General features: G+C 48.1%; 3 protein-coding genes and 1 non-coding gene across 4 annotated transcripts; 2 read left to right on the top strand and 2 right to left on the bottom strand.

Moving 5' to 3' along the window:
• Nucleotides 1-638: 638 nt before the first annotated feature.
• Nucleotides 639-2,879, top strand: GGS22DRAFT_181337 (Pkinase-domain-containing protein; the record flags this gene model as incomplete). The annotated part of the gene is made up of 6 exons (XM_047963855.1): nucleotides 639-683; nucleotides 754-903; nucleotides 958-1,348; nucleotides 1,414-1,817; nucleotides 1,864-2,001; nucleotides 2,061-2,879. The coding sequence occupies 6 exons, from the start codon at nucleotides 639-641 to the stop codon at nucleotides 2,877-2,879; spliced, it is 1,947 nt and encodes a 648-aa protein (XP_047815764.1).
• An 8,210-nt stretch (nucleotides 2,880-11,089) lies between these two features.
• GGS22DRAFT_52447 (serine/threonine-protein kinase hal4) lies at nucleotides 11,090-13,280 on the top strand. Its single transcript, XM_047967327.1, has 2 exons — nucleotides 11,090-12,974; nucleotides 13,039-13,280. The coding sequence occupies exons 1-2, from the start codon at nucleotides 11,640-11,642 to the stop codon at nucleotides 13,168-13,170; spliced, it is 1,467 nt and encodes a 488-aa protein (XP_047815765.1). The 5' UTR covers nucleotides 11,090-11,639; the 3' UTR covers nucleotides 13,171-13,280.
• A 1,795-nt stretch (nucleotides 13,281-15,075) lies between these two features.
• On the bottom strand, nucleotides 15,076-15,164 carry GGS22DRAFT_t116. The gene has a single exon. It is a non-coding gene; the product is annotated as a tRNA-Arg (tRNA).
• A 1,181-nt stretch (nucleotides 15,165-16,345) lies between these two features.
• On the bottom strand, nucleotides 16,346-18,516 carry GGS22DRAFT_52473 (uncharacterized protein). Its single transcript, XM_047967328.1, has 2 exons — nucleotides 17,740-18,516; nucleotides 16,346-17,583 (listed from the first exon to the last, which is right to left on the bottom strand). Exons 1-2 carry the CDS (start codon nucleotides 18,003-18,005, stop codon nucleotides 16,491-16,493), a joined length of 1,359 nt encoding a protein of 452 aa, XP_047815766.1. The 5' UTR covers nucleotides 18,006-18,516; the 3' UTR covers nucleotides 16,346-16,490.
• Between the last annotated feature and the right edge of the window lie 340 nt (nucleotides 18,517-18,856).

The raw sequence follows: 18,856 nt of genomic DNA on the forward strand, positions 1-18,856 counted from the left end.
GCTGGTTGGGCTGAACCTCTTGCACATGGAGCATGGGGGGGAGTGCCGGGGGAAGGCACCAGAGAGAAGAAAGTGAGACGGGGAAAGAAGAAAAAAAGAACCTTAAGAGGTAGGCTTGAGTACTTTTGTACCTAGCTACCTAAAAACTAATCGTTTTCTTCACTTTCTTCGTTTCTTCCGTTTTGTCCAACGTTGAGCTTTGTCCTCTTACTATTACCTCAAGTATATTTCCATCGATGTGTCAGAAACGGTGTCGACATCTCGAGATTTGATATCGATATTCATCGTCTGTGCCCCTGGACGGATTAACGTAAACCACCATGACGGATCCTCTATCTACTACAGACTCGACCGCTTCTACAGTAGTGTCAGATGGAAACCTTGAACTAGGAGAAGCCAAGACGCCAATGCTTGAAAGTTCCTTGAGCTTTCCCTCGTCGCCACATATTACAATACAGCAAGATGTTGATGCGCCAGATCGACCATCGCTTGCCCCTCACTTGTAAGTCCAGGAAGGCTATTGTCCCCGCGATTGTCTTGGCTACCTTAGTATCTACCATATGGTCGTCTATTTGTCTAAGACATCGATTGTAACCTCCAGATCTGCACCGCCTACCGTGTCAAGTTTCCCAAGTCCCATGAGGCATCATAGAAGGACGCCGTCTCAGCATCGCGAAGTCAAGGTTAGTGGGGGATCGTCGAGATCACAGATCGCATCATGACCTGGGACCATGAACTAAGATCCCGCGCCAGGAAACTCTTAATGCCAAGACCGAGTATACCAACGACGATATAGACGGAAGGTCGCAGCAGGCCATTAATCAGTATACCATCAAAGAGGAAATTGGAAGGGGCTCATATGGCGCCGTACATCTGGCTACAGACCAGTTCGGTACTGAATATGTAAGCATGAGTTAGTCACTCGAACCTCAACCCCTCTAATCGGCTTCGCATCAGGCTGTCAAAGAATTCTCGAAATTGCGCCTCCGGAAACGAGCCCAGTCGAACATATTGAGAAGACCCGAGGGAGGTAGGCCGCGACTCGGCCCTGGGCGAAGTCTATGGAGCGCCCATAAGAAACAACTCAGTCATCATGAAATTGCAGAGGCGAAAGATGCCCTGTTCTTGATACGAGAAGAGATTGCCATCATGAAAAAACTCAACCACCCCAATTTGGTACAGCTAATCGAAGTACTGGACGACCCCGAGAACGATTCCTTGTATATGGTTCTGGAAATGTGCAAGAAAGGAGTCATCATGAAAGTTGGGTTGGATGAGCAAGCAGACCCCTACGACGACGAGCAGTGTCGTTTGTGGTTTCGCGATCTTATCCTAGGCATAGAGTATCGTAGGTTTTCATTGGGCTACAGTTTGGTTGTATACGTACTAACTTTGCATAAGTACATTCTCAAGGAGTTGTTCACCGAGATATCAAACCAGACAACCTCCTACTAACAGAAGATGATGTGCTGAAAATCGTCGACTTTGGAGTATCCGAGATGTTCGAGAAGCCAGAGCATATGATGACTAGCAAATCTGCTGGTTCACCTGCCTTCTTGCCGCCCGAGTTGTGTCAAGTCAGACATGGCGACGTCTCGGGCAAAGCAGCGGACGTGTGGTCCATGGGTGTTTCGCTATATTGCCTCAAATATGGAAAGCTTCCCTTCAAGCGGGATAATGTGTTGGAAATGTTAGAGGCGATCCGAACCGAGGACTTGCAAATACCCACTCAAGACGAGGATCCGAATTTCTTGGATCTCATCACCAGGATTCTAGACAAGAATCCGGAGACAAGGTTAACTCTTCGAGAGATAAGAGTAAGTTTACCTATCCCATCAAAACAGTAGATACTAATCAAAGTAGAATCATCCGTGGGTCACGAAGGGCGGTGCCGATCCCCTACTGTCGGAAGAGGAGAACTGTTCAGATGAGGTGGAATTACCAAATGCCCTCGAAGTCAACCATGCATTCACAAGGAAGATGGATCACCTAGCCTGTGTAGTAAGCATTTCTGTTTCTCACGAGTTGTTCATCTTACACATATTAACACACGATCGTAGCTGAAAGCGATCCACCGATTTAAGAGCCTCACATCCAGGAGTAGATTTTCGACCCCTGAGATTAGGACGCCTCAGACTCCATATGCGCCGAAACTAGAGGAAAAGGAGGATGTTTCAGAAGTTGCAGATATCTCCACAATCTCTACGGACTCAACGGCGGTTCCTGAGACTCCCCCACAGCCAGAGCGGCAGAAATCGATCGCCGAAGAGGCGGCGGAGCTCATCAAGCAGCGCAGAGCTTTCCAAGCAGCACAAAAGCACGCCGCGACTCACCCGCCGATGCCACTTGGAGAAGGTGAGAAGGGCCACGCCCATGACCTAACGGAAAAGGCACCGCTCTTCCTAGGTATCGGCACTGGTGGACACGATGATTTCACTAGTTCCGAACCTCCAACTGACGTCGTATCCGATTCACCTACCGGGATTGATTTCGACGTCTATGATCGTGCCTTCGAGACGGAAATCAAACGTATCCGTTCTGACAGGAAGAAAGGTCGTGCCAGGACCTATCTCACGAAGCTCGTAGGGGAGCAAGAGGTAGACAAATATGCCAGTGATGATTGTATGGTTATCGAGGCTGGAAAGACGTTGGCATCTAGCGCATATGCACACGGCTCGTCGGCCATTGAAAGAGGATTGAACCACATAAATGAGGTAAGGGAGCAACTTCATCGTGACAAGAATGGTGCAGAGGGGGAGGATCGTGGAAGCCCAAGCAGCGTCTCGGATGCAGTGGGGGCAGCGAAGGAGACGGGGCATAGATTCGCAAATTTAGTATCGGCCATGATGAAAGACCCCAAGGAGAAGGACACGAACTAAAGATAAGGCTTAGTGAGCATCCGAAGTCTCCGGTATGAGGAGGGTGGAAGAAGGGTGTCTGGTTCGAAATAATCGCGATGTGACGCGTCACATCACGACGCGAAAATTCCCGCGGGATATTCGGACAGCAATAGCGAAGGGGAGACGGAATCGCGATTCCTAAACTTTCCATCAAGCGGGCGTTTTGGCTCTAGGACGGCAAGGTTGGAAAAAGTGGACTTGAACGGGACCGAATTTCGTTTCATGATACACAAACAGGTATTGCGCGGGCCGCGAGATCGAGATAATGGGACGGATTGGAAGACGTGATTTTCTGACTACCCATGCTGTCATGGATCCCCTACTGCCTTACTACCCACAGCTTATTATCTAATTTCTGGTATACCGTATACGGAGGGAAAGAAGAGCGACGATCAAATTCGCGATATATCATCTACGTACCTAATCAAGTAATAACCAATGATTCGTCCATGATATGACTCGAGACATCCAGTTGGCAAAAAAAGAGAGCAAACTCGCAGATTCGCAGGAATAGAAACTTGCTCATAAAATGGATTGGGTGAGACGAAATCAAGCAGAATCCTACGCGATCGGGTTCGTTTGCTCGAGAGAGATTCGGATGTGGCTACCGAAGACAGCTTAACCACCCTTAGAGGTATTACATACATACAGCCGTAGTCACGAGTGGGAATCATTGCCGCATCCGTCCACTCGCGAGCCTCCTTGCCATGTAGATTTACGACGAGCTACTTAATCTACCGTACACCCGTCGCGCTATTCTGGGAGGCGAGGGCTGGGGTTTGTTAAGGGTGTACTTCTGTAATCCTACATGTCGTGTATATGACATACAGCCCTCTTTTGTAATTTTTTTATTGGTTTTTGGGGGTTTTTTGGTCACCGCGCGGGAATTAAAGACCTCAACCTCACCGCACTCACTTGGTTACGGTCACTTACATGGGGGAGGACACAGAAAGGGGGCAGGGAAAGGGAAAGAGAAATTTCGCAGGAATTGGCCATAGAGAGATCAGAGCTGGACACACGTGTAGGACCGGGCCAATATCGTAGGTAGATATTTGTTGCATGTCGGGCGAGGTAGGTAGGCTGGCTGCCGGTTGGTTGGTTGGTGGGAAGGGGAAGGGGAAGGCTGAGACCGGCCATATAGGTAGGTAGGTATGTACATACACCGCTAATCAACAGCTCGATCGTTATCGCCGTCGTGTTTCATGATCGGGGAAGGGCAGGGGAGGCTGTCGCGTTAGGACTTAGAGATAGGAGGGCCTGGATCTTTGGATGTCTGGATGTGATGATGTATGTTCTACCTTGCCTTGCCTTGCCTTGCCTTACATATTTAGGTAGGTTCTGTAGGTAGGTAACCTTCGTATGTTATACGGCGTATATGGTCCGGTTTCTTGCGTGATGAATTATGGCGATAGCTAACTAGAATTGCGTATTGAGACAAATTCTTTCTTGTTCTATGTGTGTTATTCCTGCTTTCCTTGCATGCTCGCTTACTCGATCGATGAGTTCAAGACATCAATAGCTCCCGCTCCGCCCCGTACCGTGTTTTGACCTAGGGAGATGCTCCCTCCGTCCCCCCTTATGCAGTTGCCAGCCAGATTCTCTCTCCTACCTCTTCTCATCTCCCTGGTTATCTACCTAGGTAGTCTGTCTTTTTTTCTAATCTCTTTATTTCCGTCCACTTCTCTCCTCCTCCATTCCTCTCCACTACTACCTTTGCGCACACGGACATTGCTTCGCGGGAAAATTACCCATTAGATAGATGCGCGAACAGCAAAGATATCAAGAAATAAATCATTTAAAAAAAGTTCGAAGAGCCAGATGGGACCCCCAAGGTAACCTAACCCCAGATTTCTACACTTGCCGCACCACACACCAAAAGAGCTAGCTCGGCAACCGAAGAATCTAGATCCTCGTCAAGGACCAGCACTCTCGGCCGACCAAGACTTCGAGAAGACCTTGGCGGGGCGCGTTGTCGGGTTTGTATAGGTTAGGTATGTTTAGAATCTATAAGTTTTCATTTCCCTTCCTTTGCTTTCCTCCTCTCGCTTCTTTTTTTGCTAGATACTAGGAAACAACATCCTTGATTGTTCGTTCTTTTTTTAATCGTTGCTTGGCCACACTTCGGCAATTGATAATTGGAGGGGACGGCCCGTCTTCTGACACCTAGATAATCAAGGCCTTGCGGCAAACAGCAAACCCAGGAATCGCGCGAAGGGTTCGGTGCAATCTCATGGCGAAGACGGACTCGTGATACTACAGAGCCTTTCTTTGTTGTTGTATCGTGCCTTGGGGTAAAGGTAAGGTAAGGTAGGACTCTTATTAATTACTAACCCCCGTCGCCTGTCGGAGGGAGAGAAGAGACAAGACTCGCCTCGTCTCGTCTCGATAACGAGATGATGGGAAAAAAGAGGAAAATGATAGACACATGCCCCTTTTTCTGTACTCGTGTTCCACGCGTCACTTTTGACGTCTGCGTAGCTTTGTCTCGGTTCTTGACCTCTCTCGGGGATTACCTACACGTTAGCCTGAAACATTGACATCCCACGTTTTTTAACTCCCTACGTACGTAACGATACACGAGAGATGCCGTAGATGCCGCCTAGTTTCTTAACATGGACATGTACAGAGACGAGGGATTTAATGAGACGACAGCCTCAACCCGCATGGCCGGCTACGACGGTGATTGGATAACTTCTCCAAAAAATGAAGGCCATATAATTTAGATCACTATCATAACGTTACCTGATATAGCAGTTTATAGCAATTTCAGTGTAGAGCATCATCGCATATGACGCCACTAAGCGACCGTACGACACGCAGGGGAACGATATACCCAATCTTCCCCCCAACTCCTTGAGCTTCCTCTTCTAAAACAGGAAGCCTCATGGTTGTATATCCCCAGGTTTTTTTGGTCTCCGGTTTGCTCATGTATGCGTAGTGTATGTATGCCGAGGACATAAAATGGCACTTTGGCGTGGGTGTGACAGCCGAGGCGACTGGATAGATGCCCCTAGGATCTAGAACTAATCGAATATTTTCCCGGTAATCTCGTTTGAGTTAATTGCGCGGTGTGGGTGTACAGTCAGAGGTCAGAGGTCGGCTGCCTTTTTCATGTTACTGTCTGGTGTTGGAGTTGGCCAGCCAAGCTCAAGTAGGAAATCCTATCCGACCTCTGATTTGCCTTGACCGGCGCCATCGTACCTAGTGAGCCCCGGATTTAAAAAGAGACATCCGGATAGGCGTACATTCTAACCATGATTTACGAAATCCATTATCGACTTTCTCTGCCCCGCGTCTAAGCGGTTGATGAAGACTGGAGAATGATGGAGATGAAGAGGCTAAGCTCTGGAGGAATTGGCCCGAATCAGCGCTATGCAGGCGAGCTACCGACCCCCAAATTAACCATTTTGGTGGGCTGATATTTGAATATTAGATATTCAATATTGTAAATTTTTTTCAGCTCCCTTAAATCCCGAGTCGTTTGGTCTCGGGTCTACAAACTTGCCGACCATACTACCTTTCCCCAACCTTTCATATAAAGGAGAAAGACATAGAATCCGAAGCTTTTGATTCAAGCGAGCGGTGTAGTGCGAGGTGCGAATTCGGAGGGCTCCCGGCTCAACTGCAGACGCTGGCCGGGATGAATGTTGTAGATAGGTTAGACACCTGGCAGGTTGGCAAGGTAGGAAATACTACCATGGCCGGTCTTAAAAACATCACCGCATAAGAAATAGGCTTAAAGTACGTCGAAATTCCCAATATCGCTTGATAGCTAGGTATGTATGCGAATGGGATATGATATGGCTTTACGGCCCCCATTACAAATTAGGCCATATCAGTAGGTATAAGTATGGTATCGAAGTATCCGACACCGTGAAGATGATCGACGCAAAGACATCGCTGAGACATGTGGTAATCGGAATACCAGGTATATGATCTTCATTGCATGGTGGCCAAATACCTTGGCATTGATATCTGTCCGCTTCGGGTTTGTTGATGGCGTACAGGTAACAGGTAAGCGCACAGTTAGTTCGTTGTCACTTTTACTTTTTCCCTGCGGGTGCGCAGGCGCGGATGCGGGATTCGCAGACTTGCAGGTCGGCTGCAGATAGAACTGATGGAGGAACGGCCACTTGGCAGGAACGCAGACGGCCAGTCGCCGATGATGGGATAATCAGATAATGCGTCCCTACTGTACTCTATACCCCCCGTAAACGTTATAACTTCCAGATAGAGATGCATTGGTTAGTTCGCAGGGATAGGCGGAAGACGCTGGACGGAGATGACATCTAAATGTGTTTGAGCTGACAAGGCTCAATCACAAGCTTGTAAGTAATGGGTTCATGACGTCAGCTACCAAATTGGTAAAGATTTCAACAGGCGATCAGGTCAGAACGTCTTCTCAGGTGATCATGATATATGGCTTGCTAGCCATATGTGGATTGGCCAATGCATAGCCAATAGATCAACTCTATCCAGCGAATCCAGTAAACCAAGCAGCCAAGTAGATTAAGCTTGCGCTTGAGAACGAGACGGCTATACGGTTTCTGTTTTCCTGGAGCAGATCGGAAAATGTAAGTTTTGTCATAACTCGCCAACCCCTCCCAAACTACTGGGTCCAATTGCGATCTCGTCCGTCCGAGAGCCAAGAAGTCATAGCCCTACAATACACCCGTAGTACGCGTAGTACAAATTGAGATGCTGCCGCACGCCACAGCCGATTCGGGGCGGAGAAGGCACTTACCCTTTTATGTGATCGTATAGGCAGACATATAGGAATAAGCCGCTGTTGGAGGTAGTCTGGAGGCCTCCGGGACGATAATAAGTCAAATGAAAACGAAGAGAAAAATGTGAGGGAAGCTTGGCGCGCAGTCGAATAGCTCTGGCCCGCATGGGAGCAAGCTTTCGTGCTTCGACTTGATATGCATGTAGCTTTAGCTACAGCAGTAGCTATGAGAAGCTTTCGACATCATGACTGGCCCGATGCAGCAAGGATAAACGTGCAGCTTACCCACCCCAAGAACCCTCCTAAGGTTCCCACGGGTTCCGTAAGTAGCGAAGGCGCAAAACTGCAGTAGGTAAAAAGTCGGCCCCCTTTTTTTGCCAGATCATCGATGCATGCTGCGCATGTCGATGCTCCCCTGTCTGTAATACATAGCAAAGCTGATATGTATCCGACGGACAGACGGGGAAGAGAAAGGATAGGTGAAGTAGGAGCATGTTAGAATAGTGGGCAACTTGTAGCGGTGAGCGTATTTGAATTGGCTATGTTTTGCATTCATAGTGGCGGCGAACGCAAGGTGACCGGTAATCACGAATAGTCGCAACATGTGGTCTCGGGACGCCGGGGCCGAGCTAACTGGCCGTAGTATGAGTACCCAGATTGGTATGTTCCAGTTTCGTTATTAGTATGTATTTCTCATTATTAGCTGAGCATGGAGCGTGAGGGAAATGCCTCATCTAATAGTCAGCAGAAGTACACCATGCAACGTTAAGATACTTAAGCAGGTGGCTAAGATAGCGGCTGGCTGTGCTCCCGTAAGATACTCCAACAAGTTAGAACAATAAGTTAGATAGGATATCGTTGTTCCGAGGCGGGTATAGTGAATGTCACAGTTGAGGCTACCCTTTTGATGTACCACTGGATTGGTAGTCGACCATGTTGCTAGGACGTGGGGGTGAAAGCCACAAGAAACTAGACTAAGATCTAAGCTGGGATGGGTAAGGACAAAGAGGTAGAAGTAGTAAAAGCTCGTAACACACGAGTTCCATGATAGGGGTAGGGGATAGGGGTAGGGCTTAAGAACTGTGAACAAGAGAATCAAGTACCGAATGCCAATGCTTCTTTATTTCGATAGGTGAAAAAAAATGACGGGGATGTTGGGAATGACAATAATAATGTTAGTCTGGAATGGACAGAAGCCAAGAAGATTGCCAAGGGTTTAATGGTTCGTAAGGGAGATGGGGGACAAAAAATAGTTCTCTCGGTAATAGCCGTTGTTAATCTGGCATGAGGCTCTTTGTTTAATAAACGCGGGTTAGATTGTTAGATGACCTCGTGGCATCTGGATACAACACAACGCACCCTTCACTTGGTTAGGCGAGGGTGGGAAGGGGTCCTGATTGTTTATCTTCTTTTTTTGTCTTGTTGGGATGGAGGTGGGATGATTGGTATGATCTTAGATGGTTAGATGGTTAGATGGCTACCTAGTCGATGGCGGGATGGTATGTAGATGGTAGACGGTTGATAATTCTCAAAAGAGATGGATCGTGTGTCACTTAAGAAAAAGTCCTGCAGATTCTAGATTAACCTACTGGGGAACTAAAAGCCCACCAATGGCAACTCCCGCAGTTCTTGTTACTTGCAGAGAATTCCCATTTCTGTTACGACATTCACTATTATAATGCAAGTATTCTCTCATTTTTTAGACTTTAGACTTTAGACTTTGGTTTTAGACTTAAACATCTGGAGTTAATTGATAAAGTTACAAACTTTGGCAGTTACACCCTGTTTCTCGCCACCACCAATAGCATATATATGTCGCACATTCGATTAGCGAGTATATTAGTCAGATCAACTTTGAGATACTGTGTAACTCTTGTTTGCGTAACGCTTCAAGGTTTCCCACCACTTTTTCCACCGCTGCGTCGACACCAGGTCAGTACGTACCGATGGAAGGTAACCCCAAATCAGTAAAGTGTGGATGTGACTAGGGATAGATGCATGTAGGCATGTATGTACCTAGTAGTATGTAGGTGAGGAGCTGGGAGGTTACCTAAATTACGACGTACTGGACGCATTAGAATGATACGGTACTGAATACTTAGCATATCCCACCCACATTCTGATTGTTAACATGCATCCCACTCTATTTTTGAAAGGCGATCTTTAGAGACGATCTCTTCTTCTGGCATATTTCTCTACACGAGCTACATATAACATAATGATAGGGGAAAGTTACCTGGTTGCTTATTCTTTCTCTCCTTTGCCTGCATACTTAGGTATGTACTTATTAATCTCACGTATCTAGTATTTCATATTATAGATATAGAATGCGAATATTTAAATACAAAAACCCTGACATCACCTTCATCGCAAAAAGCGGTCCAATACTTTATTTTTAACTCCTTTTTTTTCTTCTTTGCAAGGCAGAAGTCGGCAGCCAGCAATCGATTATTCATTCCTCAGCCTAGACAGAAAGAATCGGCAGTACCGTACCTCTTTTTCTCTCCACTTGGACTACTTGAACTACTTTTGACTTGGATCGGCTCAAACCTGGCTTCGCACGAATCTTAATTCTAGCTGCTTCCGTCTCTCCTCTTCTCTCTCTGTCCCTCTACCTTCTCCTCTCCTTCCATTCGCTCAGCGCGCCTTGCCGCCCTGCCCTTCTTCTCTTTAGTCCTGGCTTCTTAACAATGACCGTCTTCACTTATACAAAACGAAGTCTGGTCAGTCATTATCTGCGCCGTCTCTAACATTAGCTGGAACCCTTCCAAGGTTCCTATCGATTCGCCTCCACTCGAACCACAACCACCATTCACAATACGTAAATACATACATAAATACGTATTCGGTTTATTCGGTTCGTTGCCGATATCCCGCTTTGAACCCCAGTGTCTTAAACTATCAGCCATCATCCATCAACCTTCAACCGTCAACCCTCATCATTCCACATAATCGCATAGCCACATAGCTTGCCCTACCTCCTAGGTACCTAGGTAACTTACCTAACCTACCGGAGAAAGACATCAGACTATAATACATAATACACACTACCCATCAGATATTATTCACTCACTACTAGTGGGAGGATTTAAAATAGTTTGGCTTCCCCGTAACTAGCTGCAACTCTTTCGAATACGCAATTCGCTATTCGTTACGGCGGATACACAAACAATATCTAGTAGTGGATTCTTGAAGACTCTTTCTCTTCCTGATTCCTACGTGCGACCTTTTTTTCCATCTTATTTATTTATTACCTAGTTTTTTATTTTATTTCTACTTCTCTTAAACTTTCCTCTTTAAGATACCAAAGATACCAATACCAGTGCGAATTCAGTTTATTGGGGAAAATTGGGAAAGGTTAACTATATTTCCTTATCCTGGGCAAGCCGCAAACCGAACCGCAACGAGCGCAATCAATCAATCAATCAATCAATCCAAAATATTTGAATAGTTCGGACGACCCAACGATCTTAAAAAAAAAAATCAACAGCACCAAGCACCAAGCACCAAGCACGGCAAGCACGACCTAGGCACCAAGTACCAAGCACCAGCAAGAGGCTAGAAGCTAAACTACTCTAACCGTAGTCCCAGTTCGCCTCCCCACACTCTTGCCCTACTTTGATTATTAACTTTACTTGTCACGGGAAACTACAAATTCCCAGCATCCCGCTTCTAATTAATTTCTCCCTTTCCCACTTCTTCATTGCGAATCGCACCCGACTCGGTCATAACGCTGTTTTGCAATCCGTCATCAGTGTCGCCAACACCTGGGCGTAGCCCACCCCCCAAAGGCGACTCGAGCCGCCAACTACTTTCTCGATTCGCCGGAACTAAGCCTTCTCCTTCCATCTCCCCGCCGCTGCCCCATCGCCAAGTGACCTTTTACCTATTCGAGACTTGGGGACTTGAATCGCCTGAAATCGACTTAAATCGACTTAAATCGATTGGAAAACCCTCCGCTAAAAATACAATCGCCTGCACAGAAGCACCCTCACCTTTTTAATCTTTCAGAAATGTCGAGCGCTTCGGAAAAGACGGTTTCACCCAGCGCCTCAAAGCAATCATCAATAAAATCATTCGAGCTCGCCACAAAATCTCCGAAGCTACGACCGCAGAATGGTCAACCTATTAACGATGTCCTCCATCCCGAAGGTCAGCCGAGGCAACCCGAGAAGGCTTCCATCAAGGATAGGTTAACCCGCATGTTCTCCAATAAAGACGACCTTCCCAGATCCGGCCTTGTTGATGCCTCACAACCCTCCAAGCGCGCTGTCCCAAGCCCCTCTCCCAGCCAAACTGGTGTCGCATCACCAGCAAAGCCAGGCTCCATAGCACGCAAACCATCTTCCGCCGACCCAGCTGCCACCACAAAGTCCGTGCAGCATCAACGCTTTGTCATGAATCCAGATGTCGCTGGCGGCCATGAACATCACCTTAAGGGTAGCAAGCGACAAGAGAAATTGTCCGACATGTGGAAGACTCTCCTCGGAAGGAAACAAGATCAACAGCCCGAAGCCGATTTATCTTTGGTCTCAAGCTGGGTCGATACTCTGAAGCAAGAGAAGGAGTCGCTAGCCGGCGACAAGAGAGGAGGACCCAACCAGAGCTCCACTCTAGTTGAGAAGTATGGTAAATGCCAAGAGGTTGTAGGCCGTGGCGCTTTCGGTATCGTGAGGATATCGCATAAGAAGATGGAGACCGGAGAGAAGCTTTTCGCCGTCAAGGAATTCCGTCGCCGACCCGAGGAGACCGAGAAGAAGTATAGCAAGCGCCTGACAGCTGAATTTTGCATTTCTTCTTCTCTACGTCATCCGAATATCATCCACACCCTAGACCTGCTGAAGGACCAAAAAGGCGACTACTGCGAGGTCATGGAGTATTGCTCCGGCGGCGACCTCTACACTCTTGTCCTAGCTGCCGGAAAACTAGAAGTCATGGAGGCCGATTGCTACTTCAAACAGATGATGCGCGGCGTCGAGTATTTGCACGAGATGGGTGTAGCGCACCGCGATCTGAAGCCCGAGAATTTACTCCTGACGAGTCATGGCGCCTTGAAGATCACCGACTTCGGCAACGGCGAATGCTTCAGAATGGCGTGGGAAAATGATGCCCACATGGTTTCAGGTCTTTGCGGCTCGGCCCCTTATATCGCCCCCGAGGAATACATCGACAAGGAGTTTGATGCCCGTGCTGTCGACGTCTGGGCTTGTGGTGTTATCTATATGGCGATGCGAACCGGAAGGCATCTTTGGCGTGTCGCCAAGAAGGACGAAGACGAGTTTTACGAGCGGTACCTTGAAGGGCGCCGCGACGAAGAAGGTTATGGCCCCATCGAGTCGTTACACCGTGTAAGTTCTCTCCAATCGTCCTAGGACCTAATGTCCTTGCATGATACTAACGAATGACATGTAGGCTCGGTGTAGGAATGTCATCTACTCCATCCTAGACCCCAATCCTACGCGACGTATCACAGCATCGCAAGTCCTCAAGTCAGAATGGGGCCGCGAAATTAAACTCTGCAAGGCTGGCGAGGAAGGTGTCTAAGCGATGCCGCTTTTTCCGAACGAGCACCTCCTCTTTGAGCAAGGGACGAGGACGTTTTAATGGTCAGGTCTGATCTAGGAATGTTGTGTATCTTCGTCCCTTTGGTGTCCTCATCCCTCATAGGAGATGGCGACCCTGACGTGCTTTTGCTGCCTTGCCGAGGAATGAATCCTTCATAAGCCTATCAAACCCCGCAAGCACGAGTTCTCAAACCCTCTTCATGAATTCAACATCCTTTCATTCTGCATGGAGTTCTGGTGAAATCACGGTTTCTCGCATCATCATTTCATTCTCGAGTTCGTATTCCTCATTACACATTTTAGTCTCGGAACTTTCGGATCGTGGTACCAGGATTCCACGCGCAGCGCATCAAAACAGGATTGGTGAAATAGATGCGCCACGCGCTCTGCGAGTGAGCGTCACGTAGGGGACAGCTCTTGTATTCAAGTCATTCATCGGAATAGACGCATAACTCGCATTTCTCCCGGGCAGCTGCAGAGAAAGGAAAAGGAACTGGGCGGCTGGGGGGTCATCTTTTGTTCTCGGTTCGGTTCAGTTGTTCGGCGGCGTGTCTTAAGGGCGGACGTCACATAGCCAAGATCTGGTTTGTTCATTCAAGGGGGCCTTCTGATTCGGAGCACTCTAGATAGGTGGTAGGCGGTATAGTTGAAGTTTAGAAGCTCGTCTTCGCGTCTTGTATCTTGACATTCTTCCAGGTGTGGGCGGCAAATAAGGAAACGTCCAGGGCTTCATGGGGACAAATCAATAATACCTTTGGAATATCAGTATATACCAGGCCCCCTTTTCTCGGCATGTTATAACTAGGGCGATGATAGGTTGGGGGATTCCCTGTTGCGAGCGCACGTATAGACTCACAACCCTCCCGCCGCCTAGGTAGTAAACAAGTTGGGTATGGACAAACATGAGGTTGTCCAAGCAGATCTGTCTAAATGGAAGTCGATCCAAGAGGTCAAGAAGCGTAAATAGTCGTGCGTATCGACTCTAAGTACATACAACAGACAGCTTAGATTACACGAAATACGAAGGACACGACGTGTCTATGAAAGTAATGTCCAGTTCATGATTAAGAGGTGTCTCGTTCGTGATTAGACTCAATAAACTCCCGGCCGTCAACATCAATCCCACGTACACACAAGTACACATAACGAGTACTCACATCTGCCAATAGCCTAGTCATGACTGAAGGCTAACCTGGAGAGAGAACATCCATACACTCTAACACGCCCAACTAAGCCCCGTGACCAGCAAAACAGACCGTGTTGTCGCTACGGTCTCCTCCCCTATCCTCCTATCCTGGGACGACGTTACCGAGAGTGAAACCTTTCTAAGTTACTATATTATCTCTGGGCTAGCATAACCACCTCATGTCAGGCATGGATGACTAGAGCAATCTCAATAAACACCTACCAATTATCCCGCATAAAGACTATCACAAATCTACGATCGTGGTAGTCGATCATACCGATGTCAAACAAAGTAATGCCAACCTCCCTGTCTAAAACGCCCGCCAAAACCCCATTTTTCGAGTACCGAGTAATCTGGTATATATACGGCATTATTCCTATAGACTACCACGTACGACCATAGGAGCTAGAGAACTCGGGATCCCGTCCGCTCTCCCATAGATAAGCTGGCTACCGCCGGATTAGTAGTTGGGTCGGTGACGACCAGCGAATCCCCGGTGTTGTACGTGATATTCACTTTTTACCGTTTCCATTTCTTTTTTACTATCCAATCCATCTTTCTAAATTTTTTACTGCATGCCGTACCCACTCTACTCTGCTCCAGCCTCTGAGAGGCAAGAAAAAAGTTTTCATAATTAAAAAAACAAAAAAACTTTTACACGCTAAGGGGGTTAGTCACCTGTTAGACAGGCAAAAGTGAAGGTCCGCCTGGGGGTCGAACCCAGAATCTCCTGATTGACTCTTCGATCGAAGTCGTAGTCAGACGCCTTACCATTGGGCCAACGGACCTTGGTAAATCCCAGAATTTCCGGGGTCTTGGTTGAATTTTGGGCTTGTTCTTGGTGTATATGAATCCTTGGTTTCGGGAGAAAATATAGTCTTCTAGTTACTAAGTAGATAAGTACTAGTTAAGGTAGGTCCATCAAACAAGTGATATTGGGTAATTACGCAGTAGTGGAAACTTTAGGTACAAACCTCTTATACAACTCTCACCTCGCGCATGTGGTATCCATTAAGTAGGTAGAAGTAAAGTGATTCGCAAGGTAGGGGATAACTAACTACCTACCTAGACACCCAGACCGAGACCACATAAAGCTGTCTCGCTACTCCTTTGTATGTCCTACCGAGACCTACCTTACCATCCTCGTATATCACCCATAACTACCTGACCCATTGGTTGAGAGGCACAGCAACATGAATCACATAAAGCACGAGAAGAATATAGAAGAGTGTAGATTCAAAATCTATTCATCACAGGGCCCACGAGTCGGGAAAGAGCCATATTATGTATTTACCGGAACCCACTACCGTGAGAGTCCCGGCTCGTTCCTGACACGAACCGGCCTCTACGCAACAAAGCCCAATCCTTCCCTTTCCCTTCCATGAGCCACGATGCTCCCGCAGGTAGTAGAATAAATACAACGCCTCCCCCTTCCGTCCCTCCGCTCGGCATGCCTCTTATGTGGTCGTGGCTGCCTTGGGAATTTCCCGCCCTGCCTTCAAACAGATGTACCACACCGTCATACTTCGTCTCTTTAAGACCGCCTCCCCTCCGCCGTCAAGAAAAAACATGTTTTTGAGGCTCCTCCACCTCCGAAAAGAGACGAAAGATGACAACCCACCCCGAAAAACGACAAAAAGGAAACATCCCCTGATCATCTTTTCTTCCATCAACATCGGTACCGGGTATCAAGGCCCCCCAAGAGACAGAGCATCCCGACACGGCCACTCCAGAAAACACCCGTCGCTAACAGCGTTCGAGATATCCGCCGCGGCTACTCGTGTCGAAATGCCGTCACCTCGTAGCGACATGGTCAGTTTTTAAGACATTATATCCCCCGATCCGTGCCCGACCTTATGCCCCACGAATAGAATGCCCATGTCAGAAGAACAGGACCATATTTGTGACATCATTGAGGGAGCATGGACCGTCGCGTTACGATTAGATGTGGCCCGTTAGCAAAAAAGATACATCGCCTCCCAAAAAACATAAAATTCCTTATCGGGGCATGTACACGCGAACAGGCCGTTATGTGGTTCGTACCGTGGCGTAAAGTCATCAAGTTGCAAGAAATGTCAATTCGATCCGCCGCGGTAAGATTCGTCGCACAAGGTTCACGAGTGGAACAAATCCCAGGCTCTCTCACATAACCTCAAAAATTCTTCACGCTTCTGTCGTTGCGTTTCGGGGCTGTCTCGTCCCGCTCCGAACGGACCTCTTCGAGTAGCCGCAGGTCCATGGCCTAATGGAGGGCTACTGCCTTCCTCGTACTCGGCACGAGTTCTTCGCTTGCTCGTGCCTCGGTTGGGATCCAAGGGGTGCATTCCGTTACGGGGCGACGGAGGAGTAGGGGGTTGGTGGCCAGTGTAGTGAACGAGTTTGGGTAATAACTCCGGTCGTCCACCGGCTAACTCATGCTGCACTTCCTCAGCCGACTTATACTCTCGGCCCCGACCTGACATGGGTGGTTGCGAAGGAGCTGGTGGTGGATGACCAGGCGATGCTAACGGTCCATGACTCGAGCCGGGATACAGAATTTGGCGGCTCGATTCCGCATGTGAGGGAAGCCCTTGCCCACCGAATACATCAGATATGGGAGGTAGGCGGTTAGCTGTTTGGTTTGCCGGGATATGGTGGATGTGAGATGTGCTGGAGAGATTTGAGGGCTGGTTAGCAAGATGTCGGGTCAAAGGCTGAGGGTTGTGGCGGCCTGTAAATGTTTGGCCTAATGGTGCGGACTGGATGACTCGCTCATTGGCAAACTGCTCGTGGGAGGGTGCAACAATGCTCAACCCCGGTGGAGCCTTATTTCTTCGAGACATTCCTGGAGTCTTCGCCGCGAATTGACTAACGGGATCCTTATCCTTCAGGCTATCAGGACCGTCACCTTTGGCGGATTGTTGTTGTAATCGAGCCTCGATAATACGGCGTTGTTGTTCCCTAACATTCATGCTCTGCTGTAGATGTTCCTTCATCACAGGATCTTGGGTGACAAATCCGGGGGATAGACACGCTATGCCGACCTCCTGGATACCAAGACCTTCTCTTCCTAATGCCGGACGTGCTGTCGCAGCGCCTGACCCAGTAAGGGTGTTCTTGGATAAATCCAGCTTCCGGGGGCGATGGCGAGTCGACGGTATGTCTGGGGATCCTGGCTCCTTCTTCACGATAATCTTTGGTGCCGAACCTCCCGAAACATTTCGCGAACTATAACGCAGAGTAAGTAATTAGTTACCAGATTGATCCGATGATAAGATCACATAAAAGAAATGTTCTTTTAATTGGTCCAATTTTTTGCCTTCTGGATTGAAGGATCGGTCGAGACCTAGAAGAAAATAAGACAAAAAGAAAAAGGAACCTTACGCGCTTGGTGGTGAGGACTTTGCCGCGGTCTGGGCAGCCGATCTGGTGGGACTTCGGCTGGCTGGACGTTGCGTCGTAGAGATAGAAGCGTTGGTGTTCGGGGTGCCCGAAACCGCAGCTAAAGTGCGTGGGACGGAAGGTGATGAGGCCGGCGCAGCGGCAGTTCCAGTAGTAGTTGAGGAACTGTTACCCGCAGGAGCCAACTCAGCATAAGCCGGTCTATCGTGGGGAGCCGGGGAAGGGGCCATAGCGATCACCGCGCTCATGATGGAGGTAAAAAAAGCTCAAGCTTTTTTTCTTTCTTACTTAATATGGTAATTCCAGGTACGGTGGATGTTAGCTTGGAATTGAGTTTTTTTTTCTTGTTATTCCTTGGTTTCTTGTTGCTGATCCTCTCTTATTTTTATTCCCGGCTGAAATGGCTGATGCGCCACACGGGAGTTGGCAGCAAGAAAAGGAAAAATGAGCGCAAAGTCTTGAAGCGTTGCAGCGATGGGACTGACAAGACGCTCCAGACGTCAGCGAAATTGATTGACGAAAAGATGAGGCGCACTTTGAGCCTTGAGCCCTCCTTCACACCTGCGCTTTGCAGGGCCTAAGTCGCAGAAGTATTGATGTTGGGTCCCGAACTATTTGTGTGAATGGCTTTGTGGCCAATAACGATAGGCTTCTCCTTTTTTTCTTGAATCTGCCCGACTCCGTATTGGTAGGGTGTTCAAACGCGCCAATGATCGATGGCTCGATCGATTTAACCTATTAATTCCTCTGATGAGCTACCTTAGCTTGCCAATCACGAATAGTACGAGTAACGAATAGGCAAGATGCGCGTCAGCTCCGAGTAAGCAGGCAATCAGTTTTGTATCGCGCGCTTTGCTCGTGAAATTCCGGGCCTTGAACCGAACGGATCAGATATGGCCTGGTGCCGAATGGGGCTGATATAGTGTCGTATGGTCAAATGCGAATAAGTCCGCCGTTAAAGATAAATCCCGGATGGCCAGGTATTCGGATGAGATCGAATTTCGATTGTCGGTACGAGAGGCGTCCCCTGAAGATCGGATCCGATATGTTGGCTTTTTTTCCCCTCCTTTGTCTCTTTTTTTCTTCGGACTTTGTAACT

The sequence above is a fragment of the Annulohypoxylon maeteangense genome (assembly GCF_022496945.1).
Source record: "Annulohypoxylon maeteangense strain CBS 123835 unplaced genomic scaffold GGS22scaffold_17, whole genome shotgun sequence".
Taxonomy (NCBI): Eukaryota; Fungi; Ascomycota; class Sordariomycetes; order Xylariales; family Hypoxylaceae; genus Annulohypoxylon; species Annulohypoxylon maeteangense.